At 49.3% G+C, this 25309-nt stretch overlaps 2 protein-coding genes across 13 annotated transcripts in view; one reads left to right on the top strand and one right to left on the bottom strand.

The window, feature by feature from the left end:
* The window catches only part of Naxd (NAD(P)HX dehydratase), a 20713-nt gene extending 3764 nt beyond the window's left edge, over positions 1–16949 (top strand). Inside the window, exons 3-11 of one of the 3 annotated variants that reach the window (XM_048800637.1) lie at positions 3146–3298; positions 6473–6518; positions 7316–7404; positions 9589–9697; positions 12663–12713; positions 12799–12903; positions 13572–13692; positions 14836–14956; positions 15844–16949. In XM_048800637.1, the coding sequence (XP_048656594.1) occupies positions 3195–3298; positions 6473–6518; positions 7316–7404; positions 9589–9697; positions 12663–12713; positions 12799–12903; positions 13572–13692; positions 14836–14956; positions 15844–15994 (897 nt within the window). In that variant the 5' untranslated portion in view covers positions 3146–3194 and the 3' untranslated portion in view covers positions 15995–16949. The remainder of the gene's footprint in view (positions 1–3145; positions 3299–6472; positions 6519–7315; positions 7405–9588; positions 9698–12662; positions 12714–12798; positions 12904–13571; positions 13693–14835; positions 14957–15843) is intronic. The other 2 variants (XM_015484075.2, XM_048800636.1) reach the window with 2 other exon arrangements.
* A 2017-nt stretch (positions 16950–18966) lies between these two features.
* Cars2 (cysteinyl-tRNA synthetase 2, mitochondrial) overlaps positions 18967–25309 on the bottom strand; it is a 40546-nt gene continuing 34203 nt past the window's right edge. For 8 of the 10 annotated variants that reach the window (XM_048800626.1, XM_048800628.1, XM_048800629.1 and 5 more), the window contains 4 exons: positions 23285–23408; positions 22202–22300; positions 19372–19578; positions 18967–19109 (listed from right to left, as the gene is read on the bottom strand). In XM_048800626.1, coding sequence (XP_048656583.1) covers positions 18984–19109; positions 19372–19578; positions 22202–22300; positions 23285–23408 — 556 coding nt within the window. In that variant the 3' untranslated portion in view covers positions 18967–18983. Of the gene's footprint in view, positions 19115–19371; positions 19579–22201; positions 22301–23284; positions 23409–25309 lie in introns of all 10 variants that reach the window. The other 2 variants (XM_048800627.1, XM_048800630.1) reach the window with 1 other exon arrangement.

Raw genomic sequence — 25309 nt, 5'->3', positions numbered from 1 at the left:
TATTTTTTTTTTTTTTTTTTTTTTAAGAATTTTTTTTTTAATAATCATTTTTTTTTAGTTTTCGGCGGACACAACATCTTCGTTTGTATGTGGTGCTGAGGATCGAACCTGGGCCGCACGCATGCCAGGCGAGCCTGCTACCGCTTGAGCCACATCCCCAGCCCCAAGTTTCTTGGTATCTTAATGAAGCTTATCTTGAAGTGGAGGGAGAAGGATGAGCACTCATCATTATTTGATTAACAACAAAAATTACTATTTGCCTTTAAATATGTAGAGTTTAAGCATGTGGGCACTCAGCCTAGCACATCTCCCCTTTCTCAGCCACAAAAATCAGAATGGTGGAGCTGGGTGTGGTGGCACATGGCCTATAATTCTAGTGACTCGGGAGGCTGAAGCACGAGGATCATGAGTTCAAAGCCAGCATCAGCAACTCAGGGGGACCCTGTCTCTAAATAAAATACAAAAAGGGGCTAGGGATGTGGCTCAGTGGTTGGGTGCTCCTGAGTTCAACACCCAATATCAAAAAAAAAAAAAAAATCAGAATCGTGTTGGGCTAGCCCACTTGTGCTGAGGTATGGGACAGTGTGCAAGTGTGGACACTTGAAAACAACAAAACTGCACACATAAAAAAGTTTACACTTGTTGAATGAAGTTTTACTTGGTATGTTTTGCTGGTTTTTAGTCCCAGAGGTTTTACTGAAGTGCTTCTGCAAGCACCGCTGCCCCAGCGACAGCAAGGCTCCTTCCACAGCGGCTGTGGGCTGAGAGCTTCATTGTTATGTGCCGGGAAGAACACTGCAGGGCAGTTGGTGTATTGACTCATGTATTTCTGCCTTTTTAGAGTACTTGAGGTTGAACCTAGGGTTGCTCTACCACCCTTAGCCCTTTTTAAAAAATTTTTGAGACAGGGTCTCAGGAAGTTGCCCAGGCTGGGAGGATTACAGACAGGGGTGTGTGCCACTGTGCCTGGCAACATTTCTATCTTTTAAAATGTCCTTCTTTAGACAGATTAGGGAAAGTAAATTGATAGAGATTGTGCCTTTGAGGTCTGGTACACACGGAGTATATTTCTTTTTACTTAGTGATGAACAGTAAAAATGATTATCATTTCCCCAAACTGTCTTTCCTTGCTAAATGTTAAAGTTCCTGATTGTTATGAACACTAGACGTGGTATCCACTCAGTTATAGTAGTTATTATGATGAATGACTAATATAACTCCTCCCAGTAACCATTGGGAGGAGTTATTGACATGCTAGTTTGGAAACAGAACTTGAAACCAGCATGTCTGGCATCCATACAACATGAGGAAATCCACTTGGCCATGGGGATATTTTCCATGTGACTGAGTGCTTTGTATAAAGCCATGTTTACAAAGACCTGAAATGTTGTAGGGAGTATAGAACAGTCCTTGAGTGACTGAATTCTATTTTTACAGTTCCTAGACTTGAAAAAGCGTCTGTATTTCTTGTTCAGTGGACATTATCTGACATTCTTGTATCGGTGAGTCATGATGTTACAGTTCCCAGTGTGGTAAGGTGTGGAACAGGCCCCTGTTAGGTGTGTTCATTACTGCATAGATTGTTCATCAACATTCATACATTATGCTTAGATCTCATCTAGCAGCTCCCAATCTTTGTATGCAGCTCATCAAAGGGAGCACCAGGAGAGAGCTTTTTTGCTGCTTAGTCTTTGCATGGTGAAAAAACAGTGCAAACTTTGGTGACTGAGGACACACAGAAATGAATTCGGAAGAGAGAAAGATTTGGCCCACATCTGGGTTTGAGCTGGGATTTGGCCTGGACCACATCTGGGTTTGAGCTGGGATTGCAGCTATGTCACCAGGAGCAGAAGGTAGCTCATGATGACAGGCTCTGGGAGCAGCCCTGAGATGAGCCTAGCAGGACTTTTCCCTGGCAGGAGGTTCCCTGGATCTGAGTTTGTCTTCATTCTGCTTTGGTTTAGATGTTGATGAAAGGGAGGTGGGTTGATATTAACTAACGCCTTTTCACCTTGGGGTCTGAACATCTGACACATCAGCTAAGGCACTTGCATCTGCTTGTTAAAGAAAATACTTGAATGTTTGTTGAGTGAAAAGTAAAACAAACAAAGCTGTTTATCTGTGAGGAACTGGGTCAGCTTTTAGTCTTCAGTGGAATTTGTGAAACATTGGTTTTTGTCAGCTGTGGGAATAATTGGAAGGATGAAAACAATAAGTGCCTTGTTTGAGAAACTGTTGTTCATATTTGCAAAGATCCTTTAGGTCTAGAAAGATGTGTGCCTTATTATCTATTCATGCACTGTGTGCCACAGAGTGGATCAACCTCTCAAGGCTGAGCTGTCTTGAATATCAAGGCAAAATGTACAACTGCAAGAAGCTTGCAAGAAAGCCAATTGAAATGTAACTATTAGGAGACAATTCAAAGTGATGAAATTATTCTAATATGCCACTTTGAACCCAGTTTAAGATATTTGCTATATTTAGAATTCCATTTCTAGGTTATTTAATTAGTATCCAAATGAGTGTCAAAATAACAATTAAGAAAAACAGGAGGACTCTTTCAAACTTTTGAGTGTATCAGTTTTCAAATTGTTAAAACTTTCTAGAAGATTAAGTAGAATGTCTGATACAATTCAAATATAAACTTGGCATATACAGCTTGTTGTGATTTTTTAAAAAAAAATAGTTACTTATTCTTTAGTTTTAGTTGGACACAATACCTTCACTTTATTTATTTATATGTGGTGCTAAGGATCGAAACCAGGGCCTTGCACATGTGAGGCAAACGCTGTACCACTGAGCCACAACCCCAGTCCTGTTGTGATTTTTTTTTAAAATTTTTTTAGTTGTAGGTGGACACAATACCTTTATTTACTTATATGTGGTGCTGAGGATTGAACCCAGGGCCTCATGCCTGGTAGGCGAGCATTCTGCTGCTGAGCCACAACCCCAGCCCAATTTTTTTTTTTTTTTTAACATTATTTGCCTACAAAAAACAGTGAAACCTTTAGGTAGAAATCTATAGTATACATATTGTCAGCTTTGGAAAGTGTTTTGGCTAATGGGATATTTTAAGTCTCTGTCATTTATGTGTATGAACACGTATTCATCTCCCTTTCTGAATGATGTAATTCTCCTGTTTTTCAGTTTTACAAAGAACCTTTTCACTGCATAAAGCACACTCGATAAAGGACATGGACAATACCTTTCAGCTGGTGAGAAACATTATCCCTGCTCTCACTGCCAAGAAGCACAAAGGGCAAGACGGAAGGATAGGCGTAGTGGGAGGCTGCCAAGAGTAAGTGGTGGCTGTGTTCAAAAAGCCCCTCCCTCCATACCTGTCTGCTCACCTGTCAGCCATCACTGGTCTAGTGTGAGCTTCATAATCATTTCCAAATGCCGTCTGATAAGACAAGCAGTGTTTTTCAGGATCAGCTTCCTGGTTAAAAGGGGGAGTCTGAGAAAGCCTGGTGGAACTGCTCACTGATGTGTGTCAGTGTTGGGGCTTTGCAGCTGCCCTTTCCTGTGTGGTTTTCTGTGTTTACCAGTCTTCACCAGTCAGAAACCTGCTTTTCTTTCATAACCAGGGTGAAGGCACTCTGCCAGCTCTTGGCCTACTTTGCAATTTAAAGATATTCTTGGAGTCATTTATAATGTTTAATCCTACCTTTTTCCCAGGCCAATCTTATCTTCTGCTTTTATATACCTTTGCAACTGTGTTTTACACAAAAGATTTACAAACTTTCCTGTGTATAAGTGAAAGCAGTCCTATACTGGCTGCTCTGTTTCAGCTTGCTTTCTGTTCCCACTTATATGATATCTCTTGGTCAACCTGCATTTTCAACCATTTTTCATATATTTAGGTGTATTTTATTATAAATGTATAGCCAGATTTTGTTTCTTAACCCAAAACTACAGTGAATAAGTTTAGCTAGTGGCCACCCTTTCCACCCAGGAAGCAGCATGGGAAAAATGTTGGAGATGTGTCCCCTCTTACTCATCCATGTGACTCCCAGGCCCATGTGGCCCTCTTTGACCTTATGTCACTGTTGGACGCAGAAATCCCACCTGAACACTTACCATAAATTTAACTGTATTGTGAGATAAACCACGTTCATTCTTCTGCCTTGGGTAGGGATACTTTGACCCCTGGCATCTCCCTGCAGAGTGATTTCTTGCGTGGTTGCAGATCCTCTGGTGTCATGTGCTATGGTGGGCAGTGGCTGCAGGCTGCAGCTCCTTAGGAGGTGGTTGAAATCTAGATGTTAGCTAGATTTCTGTTAGCTTCCATTTTGCACCTTGGAATTCTGACACGAGTCCTGTTCTCTTTGATCTCTAAGTGGTGTTTTCTTGCTTGGATGTTTGTACAGTTCTCCAGGCTGTCTGGCTGTGTGGTTTTACTTGTTGTCATCAGTCTGAGCAGTGCCTGAGCCGTTAGCCCCCTCTGGTGAAGCATCTTGCCTGGGTTTCTGGTGCTGCACTCTCCTCTCTCTTATGCCCCTCCTGTGCATGTTGGGTCCCTGGATCTGCCTTCCATGCTTGGCACCTCCTTCACAGTTTTCCTCTATGGCTCTGCCATTTCCGTGTTCTCCCGCTGGACCTCGTCTTACTCCTGTTTCTCCTGGACCCAGTCCTGCTGATGTTCAGGTTAGCCCTTTCTCCTCCCACTTCCTAGGGAGTGCATTTCCTTCTGCTGGCTCCTGACTTTGTCAGTTCAGGATGTCTTTCACAGCAGGAGACTCCAGGATGAGCCCCTCCCATACACACACACCCTTTGGAAGATAGCAGTTTCTGCAGTGTGAGTCAGCTGGCTGGCAGTCTGTCCAGGAAGGGTGTGAAAACTCTGGCACAGAAAGGCAGTTCTTCTGCCTTTGGAACGCTGGGTTCAGGAGATAGCCCTCTCCTGATCTCAGGACTAGAGGCCACCTATGTAGCCCCACTAAGCCTCATAGGGAAAGCCTTTGGGTCCTTCCTCCCCAGAGTCAAGAGTCATGTAGCACTCTAGGGTAGAGTTACTTAATGTGAAAATGCCTATTCGACTAACCTTGGAAAGAAGAAACACCTCTGTTCTGATTATAAAAGTAAAGTCTGCATGTAGAAATCTGAACGCTAGAGCAGTGTGTACAGCGAGCATCCTGTGGTGTCCCCTGTGATAGCAAACACCACATATGCGCTGTTAGCCTTCCCAGGCTGCTAAGATGTGCACTGTTTTACTAAGGGGGCGGTGGTGTAGATGCTCTGTTTCATCTGGCCTTCTCACCTTGCATTCTTTTCTGGAATCTCTCTCTCTGCTGATTCACATGTGTTACTTATTGACAAGTGGGTATATGGTGCTCCCTGCCAGGGTGGGCCAGGTGTTGAGATCCACAGCTGAAGGGGCCCCAGCAAACTTCCAGTTTAATTGGTCCCCTGTTGGTGAGTGGCTAGCTGCTTCTGCTTATCTTTGGTTAACGTGTAGCTGTGGACATCCTGTACACATACATCCTTGCATACCCATAGGTTATTTCTGAAGGATCCAGTCTCAAGAACTTTCACTGGGTCAGAGTTCATTTCAAGCACTAGTAAACCTTGCTCCACTCTCCTCCCCAGCCCAGATTGCACTCTGGTGCACTGGTAGCCAGCCGCCCTGCTCCTGTGGGTGTGGGCGAGGGAGTGGGCTTGCTGGCTCTTTTGGCTAAGGCTCCACTCTTTGTGGAGTGAGTGCGTGTGTTGCCTATTTTGTCCTGTCTTTTGCACTTTTGACACTTTCTGGTGACACTGATTTAGAGAAGGCCATGTTTGGAGAGAGTGTGCAGCATTTGTCCCCAGTTTGCTTCACTGCTTGAAACGGACATGCCAGTTTCAGTAGCTCATCTGATGCCCTAGGCAAGGGTCTTCTTTCTGTGCTTGAGGTAACAGTAAGCACAGTCACTCACACTCACACTGACCATTTGCTGGGTGTCTTGCTGTAAGAACACAGAGATAGTAGTAAGATGAGAGCACTGGGCAGGCACAGTGCTCATGTGGCCCCCATCTGGCCTCTGGGGTCCTCTTGTTCTGGGGCCTCGGTCCTCTGGCTCTGGGGCCTGGTTTTCTCCTGACTGCCCTAAGCTGGTGGACATCTCTGCCTTCTGTCCTGCAGAAGCCTGCAGCCAGCTCTACCTCATCATGCTTGGCACAGAGACCATGAGAGGTGGTGTCAGTGATTAAGTCACCTGAACTAGCGTGTGTGCTCCACATGTGGTGCAGAGGTGTTGCACACAAGAATAAGGCTTTCCTGACTCTGACCCGTGTGACCATTCACTGAGCATTTGCTAGGTGCTGGGTATGTGCTGTGTGCCCCATGTTGGAGTCATTTATTGATAATTTATATATTTTTATATTTATTATCTGTATTTTTATTGATAATTTGTTATTTACTGTTAAATGTGTATTCTCACTTGCAGAAGTTTTTGTTTTGTTTTTCTTTTGACTGTTAATATCTTCATTTTAGGTATACAGGAGCCCCATATTTTGCAGCAATCTCAGCTCTCAAAGTGGTAAGTTTACCTAAAACTACTTTATTGGGGATTTTTGATAGAGTTGGGTTATTTAAATATGATTAAAGAAAATGGTTAGGATAGAATTCTCAGTAACATTTTAGAGTAGTTATAGGTAATAGAAACACCTTTAAATATATCCTGACTTCCTGTACAATAACAAAATAACTCAATTGAAATACATTTAAAAATAAATAAAGTTTTAGTCTCATTTTACTTCACCAGAATGATACTGGGATGCCTTTTTTTTTTCTTTTTTTAAATAAGTAAGAAATTGATGACTTTGCTTTTTATATTATTTTATTAGAACTTGGAATTGAACCTAGGCTTTACCTTTTTATTTTTTATTCTGAAATGGAGGTCTCACTAAGTTGCCTAGACTGGCCTGAAACTTGCAGCCCTCCTGTCAGCCTCCTATGTCCCTGGGGTCACAAGTTTGTGCCACTGTGCCCAGCCAAAGTCGATGCCTTTGAAACTGGCCATTTCCCACGCATTTGATCAAGTTGCATGGCCCAGGTAGTGTGGAGTGGCTGAGCTGATATGGCTCTGCCCTGCCTGCAGGTGGCAGTAGTCATCTAGCTTTGTCTCCAGGCCTTGTCTTCTGCTGCCTGCCTTTTTCTGAGGCCATCTGGTTGTGGTCTAACTGCAGAGTTGTATTGGTCTTTATGTGAAGTAAGTTCTAAGTGACTGGGGTGGTTGTACGTACATGTCATGGGCTGAGCAGCTTGTGCCTGACGCTGCTTATGGGGCCTGTGGAGGGCAACCTGCTCAAGTTGGCCTCTTGTCTTGTTTCTCAGGGCGCAGATTTGGCTCATGTTTTCTGTGCCAAGGAGGCGGCGCCTGTGATTAAGTCCTACAGCCCGGAGCTGATCGTCCACCCAGTCCTGTGAGTCTGGACAGGTGGATTCTCTTTCTTGCAGTAGCTGTCCTCAGCCCCTGAGCATTTCTAAGCCAACACTGAGTTCTGTTAAGTTCCTACTGTGCTCAGAATTGGTTGATAGGTGCTATCAGGTATAAGAAAACCTTAGTGAATCTGCCTGTAGTTCTGTGGTAGGTCAAGACAGACAGTGAGACCACAAAGGGAGAAACATGGGAAAATGGTGACTGTCAATGCCAGTATATTTTATGCAGGTGTTCTGGCCTGTCAGGAGTGGTTGGAGGTTCCAAGGTCCAGGGGAACTCTTGTATGGACAGGGTTGCCTATGGCAGAAAGCAAGGGGACCATTGGAGAGTAACAAGACCCTTGTCTCATTCAGCAAGCTTCCAGGTGGCAGTAGACGTCTGGCTTTATTTCCAGGCATTGTCTTCTGCCTGTCCTGTGGTCTAGCTGCATTTATCTTTATGTGGAGTGAGTGCTGAGTGACTGGAATGGTTGGACTTCTTGGGCTGGGTTCAGTGGGTTAGTAGTGAAGTGAGTGACTATTTGCTCCCAGGGCTCCCTGAACTTCCCTTGACAATGTCCATGTTCTCTGTACTCTCCAGGACCATACCACTGAGCACTGAAATGTAGCTGGTGGACCTCAGGAACAGAATTTTTACTTCTGTTCCATTTCAGTTACATTAGTGTTTGTTGGTACCTGCTGCATTGGGCAGCACTGCTCTGGAGACAGACAAGTGAGATCATAGTATGTCAGGTGGTAAGAGGACCATGGAGCCAACTGGTGATCCCCAACAGGGGACCAACAGGTGAGGGATAGGGAGGCAGCACAGAGTGACATTCTAGTGAAATCCGTGGATTCCTGGGGAAGCTTTTCCACAGTCTAGGAATGGCCTACATCTATGACAGGGACTGCTCATGTGGGTAACCGGAGATTCAGGGTCAAACCCTGCAATTGTGGGGTCATCATAAGGGGCAAGCAGAGGCTTGTCAGCTGCTTTTAGGTATGGGCTCTTGTGGCCAGTGTGGTAAGGATCCTACCAGTACATAGGCAGTGCAGTCAGCGTGCAAAGGGACCCTATGCAGGTTTATCAGGAAAATAGGGCCCCCACCCCCTGGGATTGGCTGGCAGATGTGATGGAAAAGGCCGGCAGCCCAGTACCCTCAGAGCATATGTCTGAATGAGTTTTCATTGACTATAGTGGGGGAAAGATAGCGGTTATATGGGGATGAAGTTGTTGTCGGTTGCCCTTAGACATCTAAGTGGACATGGACGTGGGTGATAGGTGTCAGGTTGGAGTATGTGGCACGGGAAGGCTTTGGTTTGCCAGTCATTCACATGTGGACAGAGATTGAAGCCTGAGGCTCTAGCTGGGAACAGAGAATGTGGATGAAGGAAAGAACAGGGTGGGGTAGGATGTCCAAAGTCAAGTTGAGAACTATTTGGGGGTATTTCTAGAAGGGCCTGTGCCTCTGAGGGTCATTTTAAGAGAAAGACTAGGAATGATGGCTGCATCTCACCATGGGGTTGTTGGTGACCTTGATAGGTAGCTTGTAGGGAGCAGAGGGGACAAGGACCTTAACAGAGTGGGCTATCAGAATCTCTGAGCTGGGATACTGTGCAAGAAGGTGAATTGAGATGATGACAAACCCTGTCTGTCCTGAGTGGGCATCAGCAGGGCAGGACCAGGACGTGGGGTACATCTCATGTAGGGCCGGACAGTATGAGGTGCACGGTGTGCCTCCATGTGTGTGAGATGGAAACTGGTGGAGGGCAGGGGTAATCTCAAAACTAGTGTCATGATGACTTACCCTAACTTGTTTTAAATGTTGAAAGCTATGCACGTGAATTGGGGCACTAAAAATCAACCAGTCCGTGGAGATTAAGGAGATGTGATGCCTAAATGCAGTGCAGTATCTGGATTGCCCTTGGAACGGGAAAGGATATCAGGCCGGGGCAGTTGGTGAATCTGACACAGTCCTCTGGCAACATGCCTCTTCTGACTTGTTGTTGTGATGAGATAATGTGGGTGTATGCAGTGTTAACTCAGGGGATGCTGGGAGAAGGAGACATGGTAACTTTCTGCATTGTTTTTTCAAATTTTCTGTCAGTCTGTTTTTTCAAAATAAAATTTTTTAAAACACAACTAAATGTAGATATTAAGTAAAGCATTCTGACCTTTTCTTTACTAGTGACAGTCCCAATGCTGTTCTTGAGGTGGAAAAGTGGCTGCCCCGGTTGCATGCCCTTGTCGTGGGGCCTGGCCTAGGTAGAGATGGCCCCATCCTCGACAGTGTCAAGGTAAGTTGTAGCATGGCCACTCTCGGACTGTGACCTTGGAATGCAAGCCTTGCCCTCATGTTCTTCAGGCATAAATAGTGCATTGTGGGGCTGAGGATGTGGCTCAAGTGGTAGCGCGCTTGCCTGGCATGCGTGCGGCCCGGGTTCGATCCTCAGCACCACACACAAATAAAGATGTTGTGTCCGCCGAAAACTAAAACAAATAAATAAATATTAAAATTCTCTCTCTCTCTCATCTCTCTTAAAAAAAAAAAAACAATAGTGCAGTGCATTGTACAGCCTTCCTCAGCCTCCTCTTGGAGTAGTGAAGATGGGTAGATGTGTGAGGGGTTGGGGGGCAGCGAGGCCAGCGGTTCCCAGGCTGCACGGGTCTCCCCTTTACTCTGGGTGTTAGCAGTGACGCTGAGCAGCAGGAGCGGCTTTGTCAGTGTGGGGCTGCTCAGAGGTTTCCTGTCTCATGCAGTGTGGGGCTGTGCAGAGTTGAGTGGACAGAAGCTTGGTGTCAGACACAAGTGCCCTCCTCTGGCTGCCCCTCTTGCTGGGGTCCCTGGTGGTCACCCCACCAGGCTGTGAGAGCCATGTATTGTAATGTGCTGAGTGCAGTGCCAGATGGGCAGGCACACTTGAGGACACTGTTGTGAACCACCCTAGCTGGGGTAGGGCATCCTGAGGGCTGTTTGGAATCATCACTTTGCTTTCCTAGGAGTTGGGCATTTAGGGAATGATCTGGAAGGGCGCTGCTGACTGCAGCTTTGTTGGTCTCATTTCTTAGCCACATGCTTCTCCTTCCTTTATTGAGGTCCTCCTCAGGTCAGAGAACCCTGGACTTTGGGTCCTGGGCCTATTGCTATGTGGCTTTGCTTCTCCTGTGCCTGCCTTGTTTCTCAGCCCAGTCACCTGTTTTCAAGACTCGGGTTCTCAGGCAACAGGGCCTCCAGTTCGTACCATGTGTACACACGCGTGCATGTGCACACACATTACTCCAAGTTCATTTTATGCCTGTCTTCATTTAAAAAGATGAACTTAGGCTGGGGACATAGTTCAGTTGGTAGAGTGCTTGCCTCACATGCACAAGGCCCTGGGTTCAATCCCCAGCACCATGAAAAAAAAAAAAATGAGCATTTTTTATTCTAAGAAATTGAAACGTACATAAATACCTGGGATTGGGGAAGAGGAAGACAGGCTGAGCCGGCATGCCAGCTTTGTGTTCTGAATCTTCGCTGCCCAGTGTTCCTCTGGGAGCACTCCCACCTCCTGGGCAGACATGTTTCTGGAACTCCCCTCCAAGAGACTGTCCTAGCTGCCCGGCACCTGCCCACACTGCAGCCTGGGAGAAGCAGCCGTGTGTTCAGGACTATTGGGTTTGGGTCTTGACCCCTCCCTGTGGGTGCCACTGTGCCTTTGTGTGCAGTGGTGCTGTCCCTGCCAAGGCTGGGGAAGGAGCCTCACATCCGTGACTGGCTACTTGGTGTTCATTGGAATCAGCAGCACATTGGATGGGTCTATGTCCCTGTTATTGCCATCACCTCAGTACTCCGTTGAATGCCTCATTTGCTGAGAGGGCTTGAAGAGGTGACTCATCTCCCTGTCCCAGGGTTGAGCACTGTGGCTGCAGGGGGAGGACACGCTGGGGAGGGGTGCTGTCACCAAGGGGCTGTTCTCCCCTTGGCTTTTGCCTTTCAAGTGAGAGAGACAAAAGGTTCACAAGGCAGGCAGGCATGAGGAGCTATTGGGTTGGGTGGGCTTTCCTGGCAGGGCCCGATAAAACAAGTTGTAAAAAGGCAGGCAAGCATTTGCTTTACCAGACTTTCTCAAGAGCAAGGCTTAGAGATATCTTCCATGACCAGTCTTCCAGTTCCAGCCTGTAGGTTGAGAGTTGGGGTTTGAAATGTTCCTCAAACTCATGAATTATCAGAATTGTCACTGAGGGGAAGCTAGCTCTGGCAGGTGACAGGGACTGGGAGAAATAGAATTGAATGATTTTGTTTTTAAAACTTTAAAACTGATATAGAGGGTTGATACAGCTCATTATTTTTCTTCCAAAGGGATAGTGTCCCTTCCGAAGAATGTGTCCCCTGCTATGCCTGGTGCCTGGAGAATTCTTGCAGATACTTCTGTGTGTCTCTTACTACTTTGGATTTGAATTTTTTGATCATATTTTTTATTGGAGCTTTATAATCATGTGTCTTTAAAATGAACACTTCATTGGTTTCTAGTGTGATTCATAGAGTTGTGCAGCTATCACTACAGTCTATTTTAGAATCTTGTCATTACCCCAAAAGGAAACCCCAAGCTCATTAGCATTTGTCCCCTGGGCCCCACTCCCTCCCCAGTGCCTGGCAGCTGCTAACCAGTTGAAGTGAATGGCCCATTTTGAACATTGTGTTTGAGTGGACTCATACAAAACAGTAGCTTTATTCCCTCAGCATGATTTCTCTGGACTTGGCCTGGCATCCTGGTTGAAAATCAGTTGGCCTAAGGGTGAGGGTTTATCCTGGACTCTCATCTCTGCTGGGTCCTATGCCTGCCCTTGTGCCCTTTAAGATCATCAGCTTGTTGATTTGCAGAATTGGCAGCTGGGATTTCAGTAGAGATTATGTTGACTTTGTAAATAAAGCACATAAAGCATTACAAAAAATACATAACTAATGATTTGGGGAATTTCCAAGATTCTTATTTCTTATCTCTGAATCCTGTTGGGAATCTGGAAACACTAGATGGGTCTTCATGGACTAGCCTAGGAACCCAACTGCTGTTTTCACAGTTCTCTGTTCCCTGCCTTACTATGGGGCTCTTGTCAGATCTTCGGGTCTTTCCTCCTGTTTCTTTGGTTCATTAAATGTATTATCTTGTGTCTATCTGTTGGTGACCTTATGTTACCTTTTATTGAAGCACAGCTTGGTTTTCTTTAATTCCTCTTGAGAGGTGGCTGGTTTGTTAATCAGTCTATTTTCTTTTGGGGCAGGGTATTTTGGAATCATCCAAGGCCAGAGACATCCCTGTCGTTGTTGATGCGGTGAGTGTGGCCTCCCCTCTTCCCATACAGTGAGCGCAGGGCCTCAAGGGCCTGCCCAGTGAAAATACATTCTCGTTGTGCACAGGATGGCCTGTGGCTGGTAGCTCAGCAGCCAGCTCTCGTGCATGGGTACCAGAAGGCTGTCCTCACTCCCAACCACATGGAGTTCAGCAGGCTCTATGAAGCTGTGGTGAGTTAGGGGCTTCCTGTGGGACAGGAACTGAGGGGAAGGGATGGCCTGTGTGGTTCTGCCAAGCCTGTCCCTATAGGCCCATCTCTGCAGGGACACACTCACAAATGCCTAGTAGTTGTGTTTCTGTGGATTCCCACATGCATGTGTTTCACACTCTAATGTGCAACACGATGCCTCTTGCACAGCTGGGTGCTTCTAAGTGAGGGAATGATGGTGGGGTGGGCTTGGGTCAGCTGCCCTTGCTGCACACTCTGGCAGGTTGCTCCACTCTGTTCTGCAGTGCCTCATCTGTGAAACGTGGAATGATGGCATTTGCTTCAAAAGATGAGGACAAAATGAAGCAGCTCATGATATAGCACCTGTCTTCACACAGCAGGTGTCCTGTGAACATTAACTCTCATGATTCAAATGTCTATTATTTCTGAAAACTTTCTGGTCTGACCAGGTAAAGGACAGGTTCTAGAGCAAGTGTAGTTTAAGCATCTGCTGGGAGGACTTGCTATAGGTGTATCTGTCAGCCTTGAACAGGTGCCTGGCTTTTCCTTTGGACACAAGCAGCCGAGGCTCGTGGTGGATGGGACAGAGCTATCTGTATGTGGTGGCCCCTTTTGCCTGTCGGGAAGACTTGAAAGACTTGGTTTTCTGGTTGTCTTCCTGTGTCATAGCTCAGAGGTCCTGTGGACAGCAGTGACCCCCGTGGATCTGTACTGAGACTCAGCCAGGCCCTGGGGAATGTGACAGTGGTCCAAAAAGGAGAGCATGACCTGATCTCTGATGGCCAGCAGGGTGAGTGGGGGCTTCCCTCTGCATGGCAATTCTGCGTGGGCATACAGGGTAAGCCTTGGAGAACCTGGTTCAGAGTCAGCCCCAGCGGGTGAGTCCTGGTTTTGACTCCTCGTTGTTTTGCATGGGAATGTGGTAGCCAGGAGAGGGGTCAGGCCATGGCTGCGGGGATGGACATGTGCCTAGGCCGGCCTGATGAAGCATCTGGCAGGAAGGTGCTGCTGTGGTCAGCATCCCAGCCTCCTGCCTCACTCTCAGTGGGGCATCCACATTGTTGAGTTTTCTGCTGTCTTGTTAAAATGACCAGGAGATGAGGAAAATCTTGGAGCTGATGTTATTAGTGGAGTCCCAGGTGCCTTCTCCTGCGCCTAAGGGCTATGCAGCAAGAGCAAAGTGGAGACTTGCTGTGAGCGTCCAAGAGAGCCTGCGTGTTACTCTTCGCTCTGAGAGTAGAAGTCACCCCTCTTCACTGCCCAGTGGACCACCATAATAGGTCCTTTTTAACAAGGAACTGTTAACAAGAAAGTTGCTGATTAGGAACTTGAAATCAGGGTAAAGGAGCACTGAGATACATGGGGTGGGTGTGTGCACACGTGCACACTCACATGCACACATACATTTATAGAAAAGGTGTGTTCTCAGAAGACTGGAGACCTTTGAGACAAGGCTCTTATAACCAAAGGAACTCTTGATTATAACAGAGACTAGAGCTTTGGATTTTCAAAATATTTTCCAAAGAAAGAAAATTCCCAGAAGTATAGGCACCTGTAACATTACAGCAGTTAACAGAGGCGTCTGTGCAGGCTGACTTGGAGTGTGTTGCTGTGTTGGTCGGGGTGCACCTCAAGTTGGGGAGGCAGGCATGGCATGTGTCTGGGGAGCGGGCTTGGGCTCCAGAAGCTGGGCATGAAGGAATCACCTCGTGTTCAGCTCCTCTTCTCGGCGCCTTCTCAGTGGTCTGAGGTAGGTGTCTCTGCTCCCTGTGGTTCAGGACAGCCTAGGCTAACTGCTTTTTTCTTCCTCTGGAAACTAGAAGTCAGCTCGCATCCTTGTGAGAACCAATAGGGAAGAGCTGCGGGCGGCAGGCAAGTGGCCGCGGACTGCAGTGCCAGTGTCCGCACTCAGCATCTCTCGTGTTCTCTGTAGTGCTCACGTGCAGCCACGAAGGCAGCAGCCGCAGGTGTGGCGGACAAGGAGACCTCCTGTCGGGTTCCCTAGGTGTCATGGTGCACTGGGCGCTCCTCGCTGGGCCCGAGAAGACAAATGGGTACGCCGTGTCTGCGTTTGTCCTACTTTGAGATTAATTTTGTTAGCTGTTTGAATAGCATGTACATGGAATCCCTTGAAAGGTTCCAGATGAATGACCAGGATTACATGGGAGATGTCCCGGGGCAGAGGTCAGCCCTGTCCATGGAAACTGTTGCATGTACACCCAGGCCTAGGCCTCAGTCCCATCAGGCCGTGCAGAAGGGCCTGGGACAGCACTGGGTTTCACAGCCCCAGTAATTCTGCTGAGCGATCACAGTTAGGGGCACTGTTCTGGGAGTTCAGTTGTGGACTCTGTAAACCAAAATATTAGGGTAAAAAGCAGACAGTCTGAAGGGTGACCATGGTGGCTGCACATGCTGCAGGGAGGACAGCCAGCCTCTGGAGGCCCCATTTGTCATCTTGGCAGGACACTGCTGGGATGGTAATGTTGCCACAGCTGTGCATGAAAACCCGGGACTACACACCCAAAATGGGCGTATCTGTGTGGACTTGGGCTTTGCTCAGCTATGCAGGGCAAAGGTACAGAGGGCTGCTCTAGCTTCTTCCTTGTCCCAGGGTATGCACTGTGGAGAACCAGCACTCTGGCCTCAGGCATTCCTCCAGGCCCACAGGCACAGCTACCAAGCTTCTGAGGGGAGATGAGTCCCTCTGCCTTCTTACCTGCCTCCACCATGTTTCAGAGGTGCCTTCCACCAGGGAATTCGGTATGCAAGCAGTTGAGCTTCTGTTGGCTAGCAGAGCCCTCCTCGGGCCTGGCTGACTTGAGATTGCAAGTTGGACTCTTAAGGGTAAAATGTGGCCCGCCCGTGGCCACAGCCCACCATGCCCCTTGTGCTGCAGGCTGGCCATGTGGAGGCCTCTTACGTGCCCCTTCCCTCCTCCCAGCTCTAGCCCACTGCTGCTGGCTGCCCTGGGCGCCTGCTCCCTCACAAGGCAGTGCAACCACCAGGCCTTCCAGAAGCATGGCCGCTCTACCACCACCACCGACATGATTGCAGAGGTTGGAGCCGCTTTCAGCACACTCTTCGAGACCTGAGCAGCACAGCTGGAAGAAAAGTGGCACCATGGACTGGGGAGTGCACCTGAACTGGAGACCTCACATCTGCGTGCCAAGCCCTCAGTGCCCAAACAGCCGGTTGCCTGGGAGTGTTTTGCCTCAGTGTAAATTGGTTGAGTAGAGAACTTGGGAATTTGGGTCATAGCATTTTCTGCCTGGACTGAACATGTAGTTGGGAATGTTATGACACTGAGCAGAGTCTTCCTGCAGTTTTCTGAGGCTTCTCAGCAGGTGCTGAGGAGAAAAAAGAGGGAGGCCTGTGGGCCACCAGCTGGGCTTCTGGGCTGCTGAGAGTGGCACTCACCGTCCCCCAGCCAGGCGCTGAAGATCTTCTCTCCCCCTGGTGGCTGCTCCTTGTGGAGGACCGACATTCCTAGATACCTATGGGAAGGCCAAGTGTGGTCTTAATCGAGGCCCACCAAGGATGCCACCCTCAGTCTTGATCTCATTTTTCTTCTCCAGTGCTGATTGGATGTTGTTGGTGGTTAACTTATTAAAGTGTTTCAGAATTATCAGTGATAAATGTCCCTTGAAATCTTTTGGAGGCCCCATGGGAAGACCGAATGAAACCTGGGTGTTGCCTACACCTGGAGGGGCAGTGGGGAGCCCGAGACGCCTCCAGCCTTCTCTGTTCTGCGCACATGCACTTCCCTGTGATGTCCCCGTGGTGGATGACACCCCAGCACAGGAGCATGACCCAGGAGGCTTGTGTCCTGTCGCTGATGTGTTGGACATCACTGTCCTGGGAGGAAGTAATCAGGCTAGACTTTTGGAAATGTCAGCCTTGCTGGAGCTACTAGGGTGACAGCATGAAGGAGGCCCCAGGGAAAGACTGATGTCACTGTCACTTCTACTTTTCAGTAATATGACTGGTCCACCGAAGAAATTGTTACCTCTGAAGTCCAGTAAAAAAGACATTTTACTGCACTATTAACGTTGGGTTAACTTGTGTTTTGTGATGTGGTGTGTCTGACACTCTTGATGTGTGGCCCCATTTCTCAGAAGATGTGGTCCTTGTGTTTGAGTGTGCTGAGACCTTGATGTGCCTTCCTGCCTGACTCCTGAGGGCTTTCTGCACTTGGTGATCACTCTCTTCAAAATGGTCTAGATGGGGCTGGGGTTGTAACTCAGTGGTAGAGTGTTTGCTTAGCACATGTGAAACACTGGGTTCAATCCTCAGCACCACATAAAAATAAACAAATAAATAAATAATAAAGGTATCTTGTCCATCTATCTACAACTTAAAAAAATTTTTAACAATGGTCTAGATGGTTATACTCCCCCCACCCGCCCCCAAGTACTGGAACCCAGAGTTTTATACATGCTAGGCAAGTGCTCGCCCAGTGAGCCACAGCCCTAGCCCTTTTCATTTTGAGATGGGGTCCCACTATTTGGCCCCAAACTTTCAGTCCCCCTGCTTTAGACTCCTGAGTAGCTGAGATTATAGACAGATGGTCATGCTTTCTTTAAAGCTAGTCAACTTCCAAGATTAAAAATGTGCTACGGTTATGTCAAACTTTAGAACCTATCTATATCTGAACTTTCTGGAAGAATTGCCTTGGAAAGCAGAAAAAGCCTGGTGGCTGTTATAGCCCTGGCTTATTTAAAGGTGGAGTTTTCTCTAAGCTGTCCTGAGTGAGGACGCTGGCAGACATCAGAAGACAGAGGATGGGCCTGTTACCTGCCTGCAGCATTCTCACCACCACCTGCCAGCGTTGCCACAGCAGTCACCTATAAGCCCGAGACAGCCACCTTCCAAGGAAATAAAACTCGCCAAAGTCATAGGAACTCGTGTTTTCATTACTTAACCTTTCACTCTGAATAAGCAAGAGTCCGTCCTTGAGGGGAGATGGTGGTTGTCACCTGGGTTGTTTTAATGCAGCTAGCTGCACCCTGTTCTTTGACAAACCCACATACGTGCACTAGTTCAGCCAAAGACACTGGTGCTGGGAGTGCCCCCAGGACCTGGCCAGCAGCACTGGAGTGCTGGGGGTAGTGCTGGAGTACTAGTCTTCCTCCAGGTGCCCCCTGGAAATCCCTCTACCTCGGTTTACCAGGTAGTGACTCCTGAATGACATACTTAGCAAAAACCTGGGTGTCCAGTGCCTTCATGGCCACAGGGCTTAAATGGAGATAGTAAGCCAGGCCATAGCTGCATGGAGCCATGTGCTACTGCAGGCACAGGATCAAGAGGGAAGGGCCAGGAGAGGCCTGGTCCAGGATCTGCAAGCTGGGGAAGCCAAAAGAGCCAGCCACCTCCTGTCCTACTTGTTTCAGAGGCAGCTATGGTCCTCCACCTACCTTTAGCCCTGTGGGGACATTAGCTGTGACTCCTGTTTTCCCCTCCTCAGCTCCTTCCAAGGACCTCAGCTGTTAAGCATCTGCCCAGTGGGGTCCCACTCTCAGGTTCCTCCTATGCACTCTGGTTCTGGGGTGCAGAGCCAGCTCACATCCTAGACTATTGACGACTGTCCAGTCTGGCTGTTGGCACTGTCAAGTTCATTTTTCGGACTTACAGACAGACACCAGTAGGGTGGCCTCCCTTCACGTCATTTCAGTACTGACTGTTATGGTTTAGATGAAAGTTCCCCAAAAGCTCATGTGAGACAATGCAATAAGGTTTAGATCCTAAAAGCCTTAATCCAGTCATTGAATCATCCCTGATGGGGATTAACTGGTCACTGAAGGCAGGTGGGCTGTGGCCTTGGAGTACATATTTTGTATCTGGAGAGTGGAGTCTCTGTGGTTCCTGATCATCATGTGAGCCGCCTCCCTCTACCACACTCTTCTACCATTATGTTCAGCCTCACCTCAAGCCCTGAGGAACGGAGCCGGCTGCCCGTGGATTGAGATCTCTGAAACCGTGAGCACCCTGATAAACTTTTCCTCCTAAAAATTTTCTGGTTAGATCTTTCAGTCACCGCAGCAAAAAAGCTAACTAAAACACTGAGTAGCCACTGTGGAAACTTTAATATAAAGTTTTCACCAGAAGCTGCATGCTTGTGTAGGCCGATGACTGCTCCTTCCTCAGCTTCCTGGCTTCTGGTGTTTTGTCCTGGGATCCAACAGTTCCCATGTGGAGATAGTGCTGCTTCTGTCCTAGAGAAGGAAAGTTTAGGTTCTGAGTAGCCAGCCCACGGGTGATGGTAACAGCAGCCAGCTTCAGGATAAAAAGAAGGATAAGTAGCACCAAGTGACTGGAGAGGCCTGCTGCTAACTTCCAGAAGGCCAGTGGGGCAGGGGAGGCTGAGCAGGACCTGGGCCTCGGGCACTGCCACGGGGGCTGAGGAATGAGTGTGTCTCAGTGGGAGACAGTGGGTCTAGCCTGTTAGCCCCATTAGGGGGACTGCACTCACCTTGATGCTGATGCCATGTGTGGCAAGGTCCTGGCGCAGGGCATCACATGCCTCCAGCAAGGGCCGCCTCTCCAGGAGCAGCTGTCGCCGGGCATCCCCAGCGGCCTCAGGTGTGGTCAGTGCATACTGCCGGACCTTCAGCCGGAAGCGCACCAGCTCATCCACCACGCTGTGCAGAGTAGCCACACTGCTGTCTCCTGAAATGCACTGAGCGCAAGGCCACACTGCAGAGTGTGCAGCGAACAAGTCTTCCTGGTAACCTAAAGCTGGCCCTGCTGGGGACCTCAAGGGGATGAGCCACGGGGGTCTGGCTCCACTCCACTCGGATGAGTGCCTGTTGTCCCAGCTGAACTGAAACCCACTCAGGAGTTAAGAGGAAGGGCCCTGGAGCCCAGCCCCACCAAGGCCTTGGGAGCCATGCAGGGATAAAGCAGGGAGGTGGGATAGCGCCTCAGCGCCACCCTATCCTGTCATCTGAGGAGAGTCCACAAGTCTGAGCCTGGGGTACTCATGAGGACAAAGCCATCCACTGTAACCAAACGTTTAAGATGCTGTAGAAGTTGAATGGCTTGCTGTGTGTTCATGTGCACATACACACTAATTCAACACAGAGGTTCCTGCACTGAGGGGTGCACAGGGCATGCGCACAGGGTGGCAGCTGCTCAGCCTGTAACCAGCTGGGTAAACATCACCAAAAGCGGGGCTTCCTATGAAAACCAGATTTAGAAGTCATGGCTCCTCCACCCCCAATTTCTACCCCTGCTGTGGAGATAAAAACGAACCATGTTTTATAACTTCACAAAGTCTACAAAGCTTCATACAACCCTCAATCACTACTTTCACAATAAGAGGACATTGGTTGCTACAGAAATGTGAGTGTAAAGTGGTCCCAGACAGCAGCCTTGAGGTGGGGGAAGGTGAATGAGTTGTTTTGATAAGGGTCAGGCACAAGTTGGCCACGTATATTTTCACTATACAGACTCTGGAAAGCCTTGTCTAAAAATGAATGTACGTGCTGTAAAGCCCTGGTCATTTCAGGTCAGTAGAGACTTGTGTCCAGACAGACCCTGGACTCGAGTAAGGTGAGCCAGTCTACCAGATGATGGGCAGGTACCTGAAGGAGCCAGACTTGGGAGCTGCTATGGAGATACTATAGTCCTCTGTTAAAACAGTCAAAGGAATTCATAGTAGTAAAAGTCCCGAGAGAGGACTCAGGGGTACAGAGGGCAACCTGGACCAGGGACCAGGCCCAAGTCCCCAAGCAGCAGGGGGGGCTCCTGGGTGCAGGTCACTGAGCAAAAATGGCAGTCCCCTGTTAAATCAGTAAACAGCTCTACTCCCAAAGCCAGCAGAAGACCCTGACAGAGATTGTAAAGGCCTCAGCAGAGATGGGCTGCAGTGCAGCCAGAGAGGGCAGGGTTCAGCCCACCTTGAGGAGGATCCTGCACATGCGCAGTGCTGGCCTTTCTGCATTAACAAGAAAAGCATGTGTGTGTATAGTGTAGAAAGGACTCTGACCGGCTCTTTCCTCATCCTTCCTGATCCGTCCTGGGTGTAGGTGCTTTTGGGTATAGCAGTGTAAGGTAGGTGAGGAGGAAGAGGGGACCACATGGGGCCTTGAAGCCCAGCGGTGTCGGTGCAGTAGGCAGCCCCAGGGGTAGGATGACAGCCCCACAGGATGGAGAGTTCCTGCACTGAGGGGTGTGCAGGGCATGCACACAGGGTGGCAGCTGCTCAAGGAGACTTCATGAGTGGATTTGTGGAGGGGCCAGGGACTGAGATGTTGATGGTGGTCCTTGAATTGCAGTCAACATAGATGGATGTAGTGAAGTTCGATCGTATAAGTGCCCCAGCATGGCATCCAATTAGGCCTGGCGCTGCCAGCTCACCCTGTGCTCCATCTACACATCTGGAAACCCATGGCAAAGAAAAGGCCACCCTGGGAGCAGCCAACAGAGCTGCAGCCTCGCGCTTGTAATTTCACAAGGACATGTCCATGGACATGGCCAGGGACCAGAAGCTTCACTAGCCACAAACCATGAAGGCCGACACACAGGGAACCTGAGTCTGTGCTGACAGAAGTGAGAGGCGGTGAGTGAGGAGGACGCACAGCCTCCCACTTACAGGAAGAAGCCCATCACAGTGAAGCCCGGCAGCCCCGCCCTCAGGAGGTGGTCCATGTGTCACCAGGAAAGGACACATGGGCCTGGTTCTGCCATCCTGTCAGAGACGCACAGCCAGCGCTGGGGCCCAGACTGAGGGAAGTCCCAGCCAGGCTGGGCTGGCTGGGAAGACCTCTCTGGGCGAGGGGAAGCCAGCAGGGTGCCTGAGAACAGAGGGGCTAGTGGCAGCCCACCACGTCTCGCACTCAGGCCAGCAGCTTTCTCTCAAATGACTTGGGACAGTGTTTACTCCTGTAGGTGTAATCTTTCTATAATTTCCAAGTCTCCAAACAAGACCGTGGCTCAGGTCAGACTCTGGCTCTGCTCACATGTCAGCCCTCAGCAGAGTGCCAATGAGGTATTGGCTTGAGTGGGTTTATTTTTGTAATACATGAACATAAAATGTTAATTTGGCAATGTAGTCATCCCTAAAATGAGCATTTAAAAAGGAAAACGGGCTGGGGTTGTGGCTCCGCAGTAGAGCACTCGCCTAGCACTTGTGAGGTCCTGGGTTCCATCCTCAGCACCACATAAAAATACATAAATAAAATAAAGGTATTGTGTCCATCTACAACTAAAAAATAATTATTAAAAAAAAATAAAAAGGAAAAACAGCTATTGTACCAACATGTAGGTACTCTAGAGCTTTTTAAAAGATAAAGACATACCTGTTGTTTTACTAGAGAAATTCCAACAGTCTCAAAAAATTGCTCAATGTAGGAGACGATGGCACCAAACACAGCAGGGCTCCTGGGACCACCAGGCTCCTGGAAGAAATGCACCACAATGGCTCTTAGAGCAGCCTGAAGGCCGGCAGAGCACACATCAGAGCAGCCTTCAGCGGCCCCTCTGTGGACTGAGGACACAAGCTCGCTCCAGCAACCCCAGTCTCTTCAGCAAGCCATGCCACCCGGCATATGCTGGGCAGCTCCAGGCCTCGATGCACCCGTCTTTCAGGCTCCTGTGGGTTTAGCATGGCTGTGGGTAAGTGGAAGGCCATGGGAACTGGGCTGGATTTCTGAATTTGAGTGAGAAACCCTAAAAAGGTATATGGCAGGCCCCAGCACAGAGGACCTATGACAGCAGAGCCTTGTTTCTGGGAACCCTTGGAGCAGCAGAAGCTGGGGCATAACACTCAGTGGCCACCTGACCTCCCTACCCTGGACACCCTCATGACAAGGACTGCTGGCGTGGACCCCTGGTACTTGGTGTTGCCTTTAAACAGCTCAGTGAGTGCTGTGTGTGCAGTAGGCAGTGAAAGCTCCTCCGAGAACCAAGCACACTTTGCACCTGAAGAGGTGGCATACTCCAAAGGGCTGGTCCTGCAGGTGACCCTGAGGCCCAGAAAGGGTTGAGACCCTGTTAGGTGGCCAGTGGAGTTGGGATCCCAAAGTATAGTTTCCTCCCCATTTCAACCAGCTCCAATCCACCCCATTCCAAGCCACAGACAGGGTTACCCAGTACCTATGATGGCAACCATGCCCTCTGTGTGCCAGGAACCCATGCATGTGCTGTGTGTACTCCCATATTTACTTCTGGAGGCATAGGGTGCTGTCTCTACCAACACCAGCAGGACCTTCAGGATTCTTGCAGAAGGAAGGGCTCACTGGTACGTACCCAGATGCTGCCAGCTACAATAGACAAGTCTCTCCAGACAGCTGGCAGAGTTGGCACCTGTTCCTTCCTTATGAGAAACCCCTGACCTGTCACATCCAGCAATGGGATGGAGGGCTGTGTGTCCTTCAAATTACCTTAGTGACTGCTCTGAGCTGTCTGTTCCCATGGTGCACAAGGTCCAGGATGGTGCCAATTGCCCTGGGTGTGTCAAAGTCATCTGCCAATGCAGCCTTGACGGCCTCCTTGGTGCTGGTGAGCCTGAGGAAGAAGGAAGACTCACTTACACCCACAGGGAACAGCGAGGACCTGGGCCTGGCCAGGCACCAACCCATGCAAAGCTCAAACCCTTCCCCAAGAAGGGCCAAGAATTGTGCTGTGGGGACCCCCTCCTAGGTCACACGCAGTCTCATCAGAACCTCATACATAACATCAGCTGCAAGTCGTGTGAGCCAAATGAGAACTCTCAAGTGGACATGCCTGAACCCTTGGGTCTGAGTGCCCAGCATGTGGAGGGCAGTGAAAAGTGATGACTTAAGATGGCAGCTGCCCCTCAACTGACTCATCACAGAAAGGGGTGGCTAGGGGGCCACAGGTCTCAGCCCTGTCTGACCTGGTGATGGTGAAGGGCCATGGGGGGGCCACAGTCTCAGCCCTGTCTGACCTGCTGATGGTGAGGGGTCATGGGACAATGTGGAGAAACCCAGCCCCAGGAGCAGGGGAGGAGGGGAAGCACCCAGCTGCCAGCTCCAGGTGGGCTCACCACAGGGGCATGAGGTGGGCCAGGCCAGACCTGCCTGGGAGCTCCTGACACTGGTCCCCAGCAGCTGTGACTTTCAGCTCTGTAAATAGGGAACACATGCCCAGAGTTACTCTGGGCAGCAGGGCTCAGGGGCCTAGAGTCGCCAGGACCACGACAGTGAGAGCCTCTTCCCCTCAGGATCCTGGCCAGTCACCAAGGACCCTCAGCTGCACCATCCCCTGCTATCCAGGTCCCTCTCCAGAATGTATGAACAAAACCCTGTCCTTACTTGTGTCCCCTCTGTGACAGCCTCTGCTGTCTCTTTCTGCAGTCACACTTCCCCAAGAGCCAAAATCCTCAACCTTCTACTCCCAGCCCTGACCAGGGGTCTCCATGGTACCTTTCCTGCCTTCCTCCTCTACACATGGTGGCCTTGTGTGTCCCCCATATACTCCGGACACTGGAGCTGTCCCTATCCTGCCATCCCCGTCTCTGCCCTCTCCTACCTGCTAGCCAATTCCCTTGCTGTCACTGGTGTCCTCATCTCCCTCCCTGCCTTTCTGCTGGCACTGGCCCCTCATTTGTTACTGGTGCTCTCTCCTGACCCGCCTTCAGACTCTTGCTTTGGCAAATAAAAGGAGGGGCTTCTGGGTGACCTTGAGGCCGGGTGGGGCTCTGTGGCCAGCCTGGTAATGGTGAGCAGCAGTGATGGCCACTTCTGGGCCAGTGCATGAGCTGCAAGCACTATCAAGGGAGTAATGGTGGCTGCTGGTCAGCCTGGCCCCAGTGACGATGCAGAGAGGCCCTCTACTGACCCACGGGGAGAAGTAAACACTGTTTGAGCCACTGATATTCGGGCTATTTTGTCACCAAGTACAGATGGGCCTCTCTGCCTCAATGCAAGTGACCATCCTCTATGCCTGGGTTTCCTTCTTGTACCTCCTGAACCGATGAGCAGGGCCATTATTACCCACGACAGGTAACCTGTACTCCTTCCTCCCCTGCCATGGATGGGGTCAAGGTGCTGGCTGAGCTCCAGACACAAGCCACCTCTGCACTCAGGCCCACCACTCTGGACTGCCAGACAGCTGGAGTGGCAGGCAGTCCCGTCCCCACCAACTCCAACTGAGTCCAGGTGCTTCATCCTCCTAGGAATTCTTCTTGGAGGGTATGTCCTAGTAATGTCCCAAACACAGGTGACCGGCTGGCCACAGCCTTTCCTGTCTCCAGAGAGAGCCTTTGGTGTCCACCGACCTTCAGTGTCTCCCCTCCCAGGATATTCTACCCACAGTGAACCCCAAGACTTTCACATGTTTAGTGGATGGAATGAATATGAGCACAGTCACCGTGCAGACGCAGCAGGACTGCAGCTGTAGCAGAGCGTGCGCCTACTAAATGTGAGAGCCCCTTCCTCCCACAC

This window comes from Marmota marmota, unplaced genomic scaffold (assembly GCF_001458135.2).
Source record: "Marmota marmota marmota unplaced genomic scaffold, marMar, whole genome shotgun sequence".
In the NCBI taxonomy this organism is placed as follows: domain Eukaryota; kingdom Metazoa; phylum Chordata; class Mammalia; order Rodentia; family Sciuridae; genus Marmota; species Marmota marmota.
Note: the sequence above shows the minus strand (reverse complement) of the source record. Positions and strands in the feature narration are given on the sequence as shown.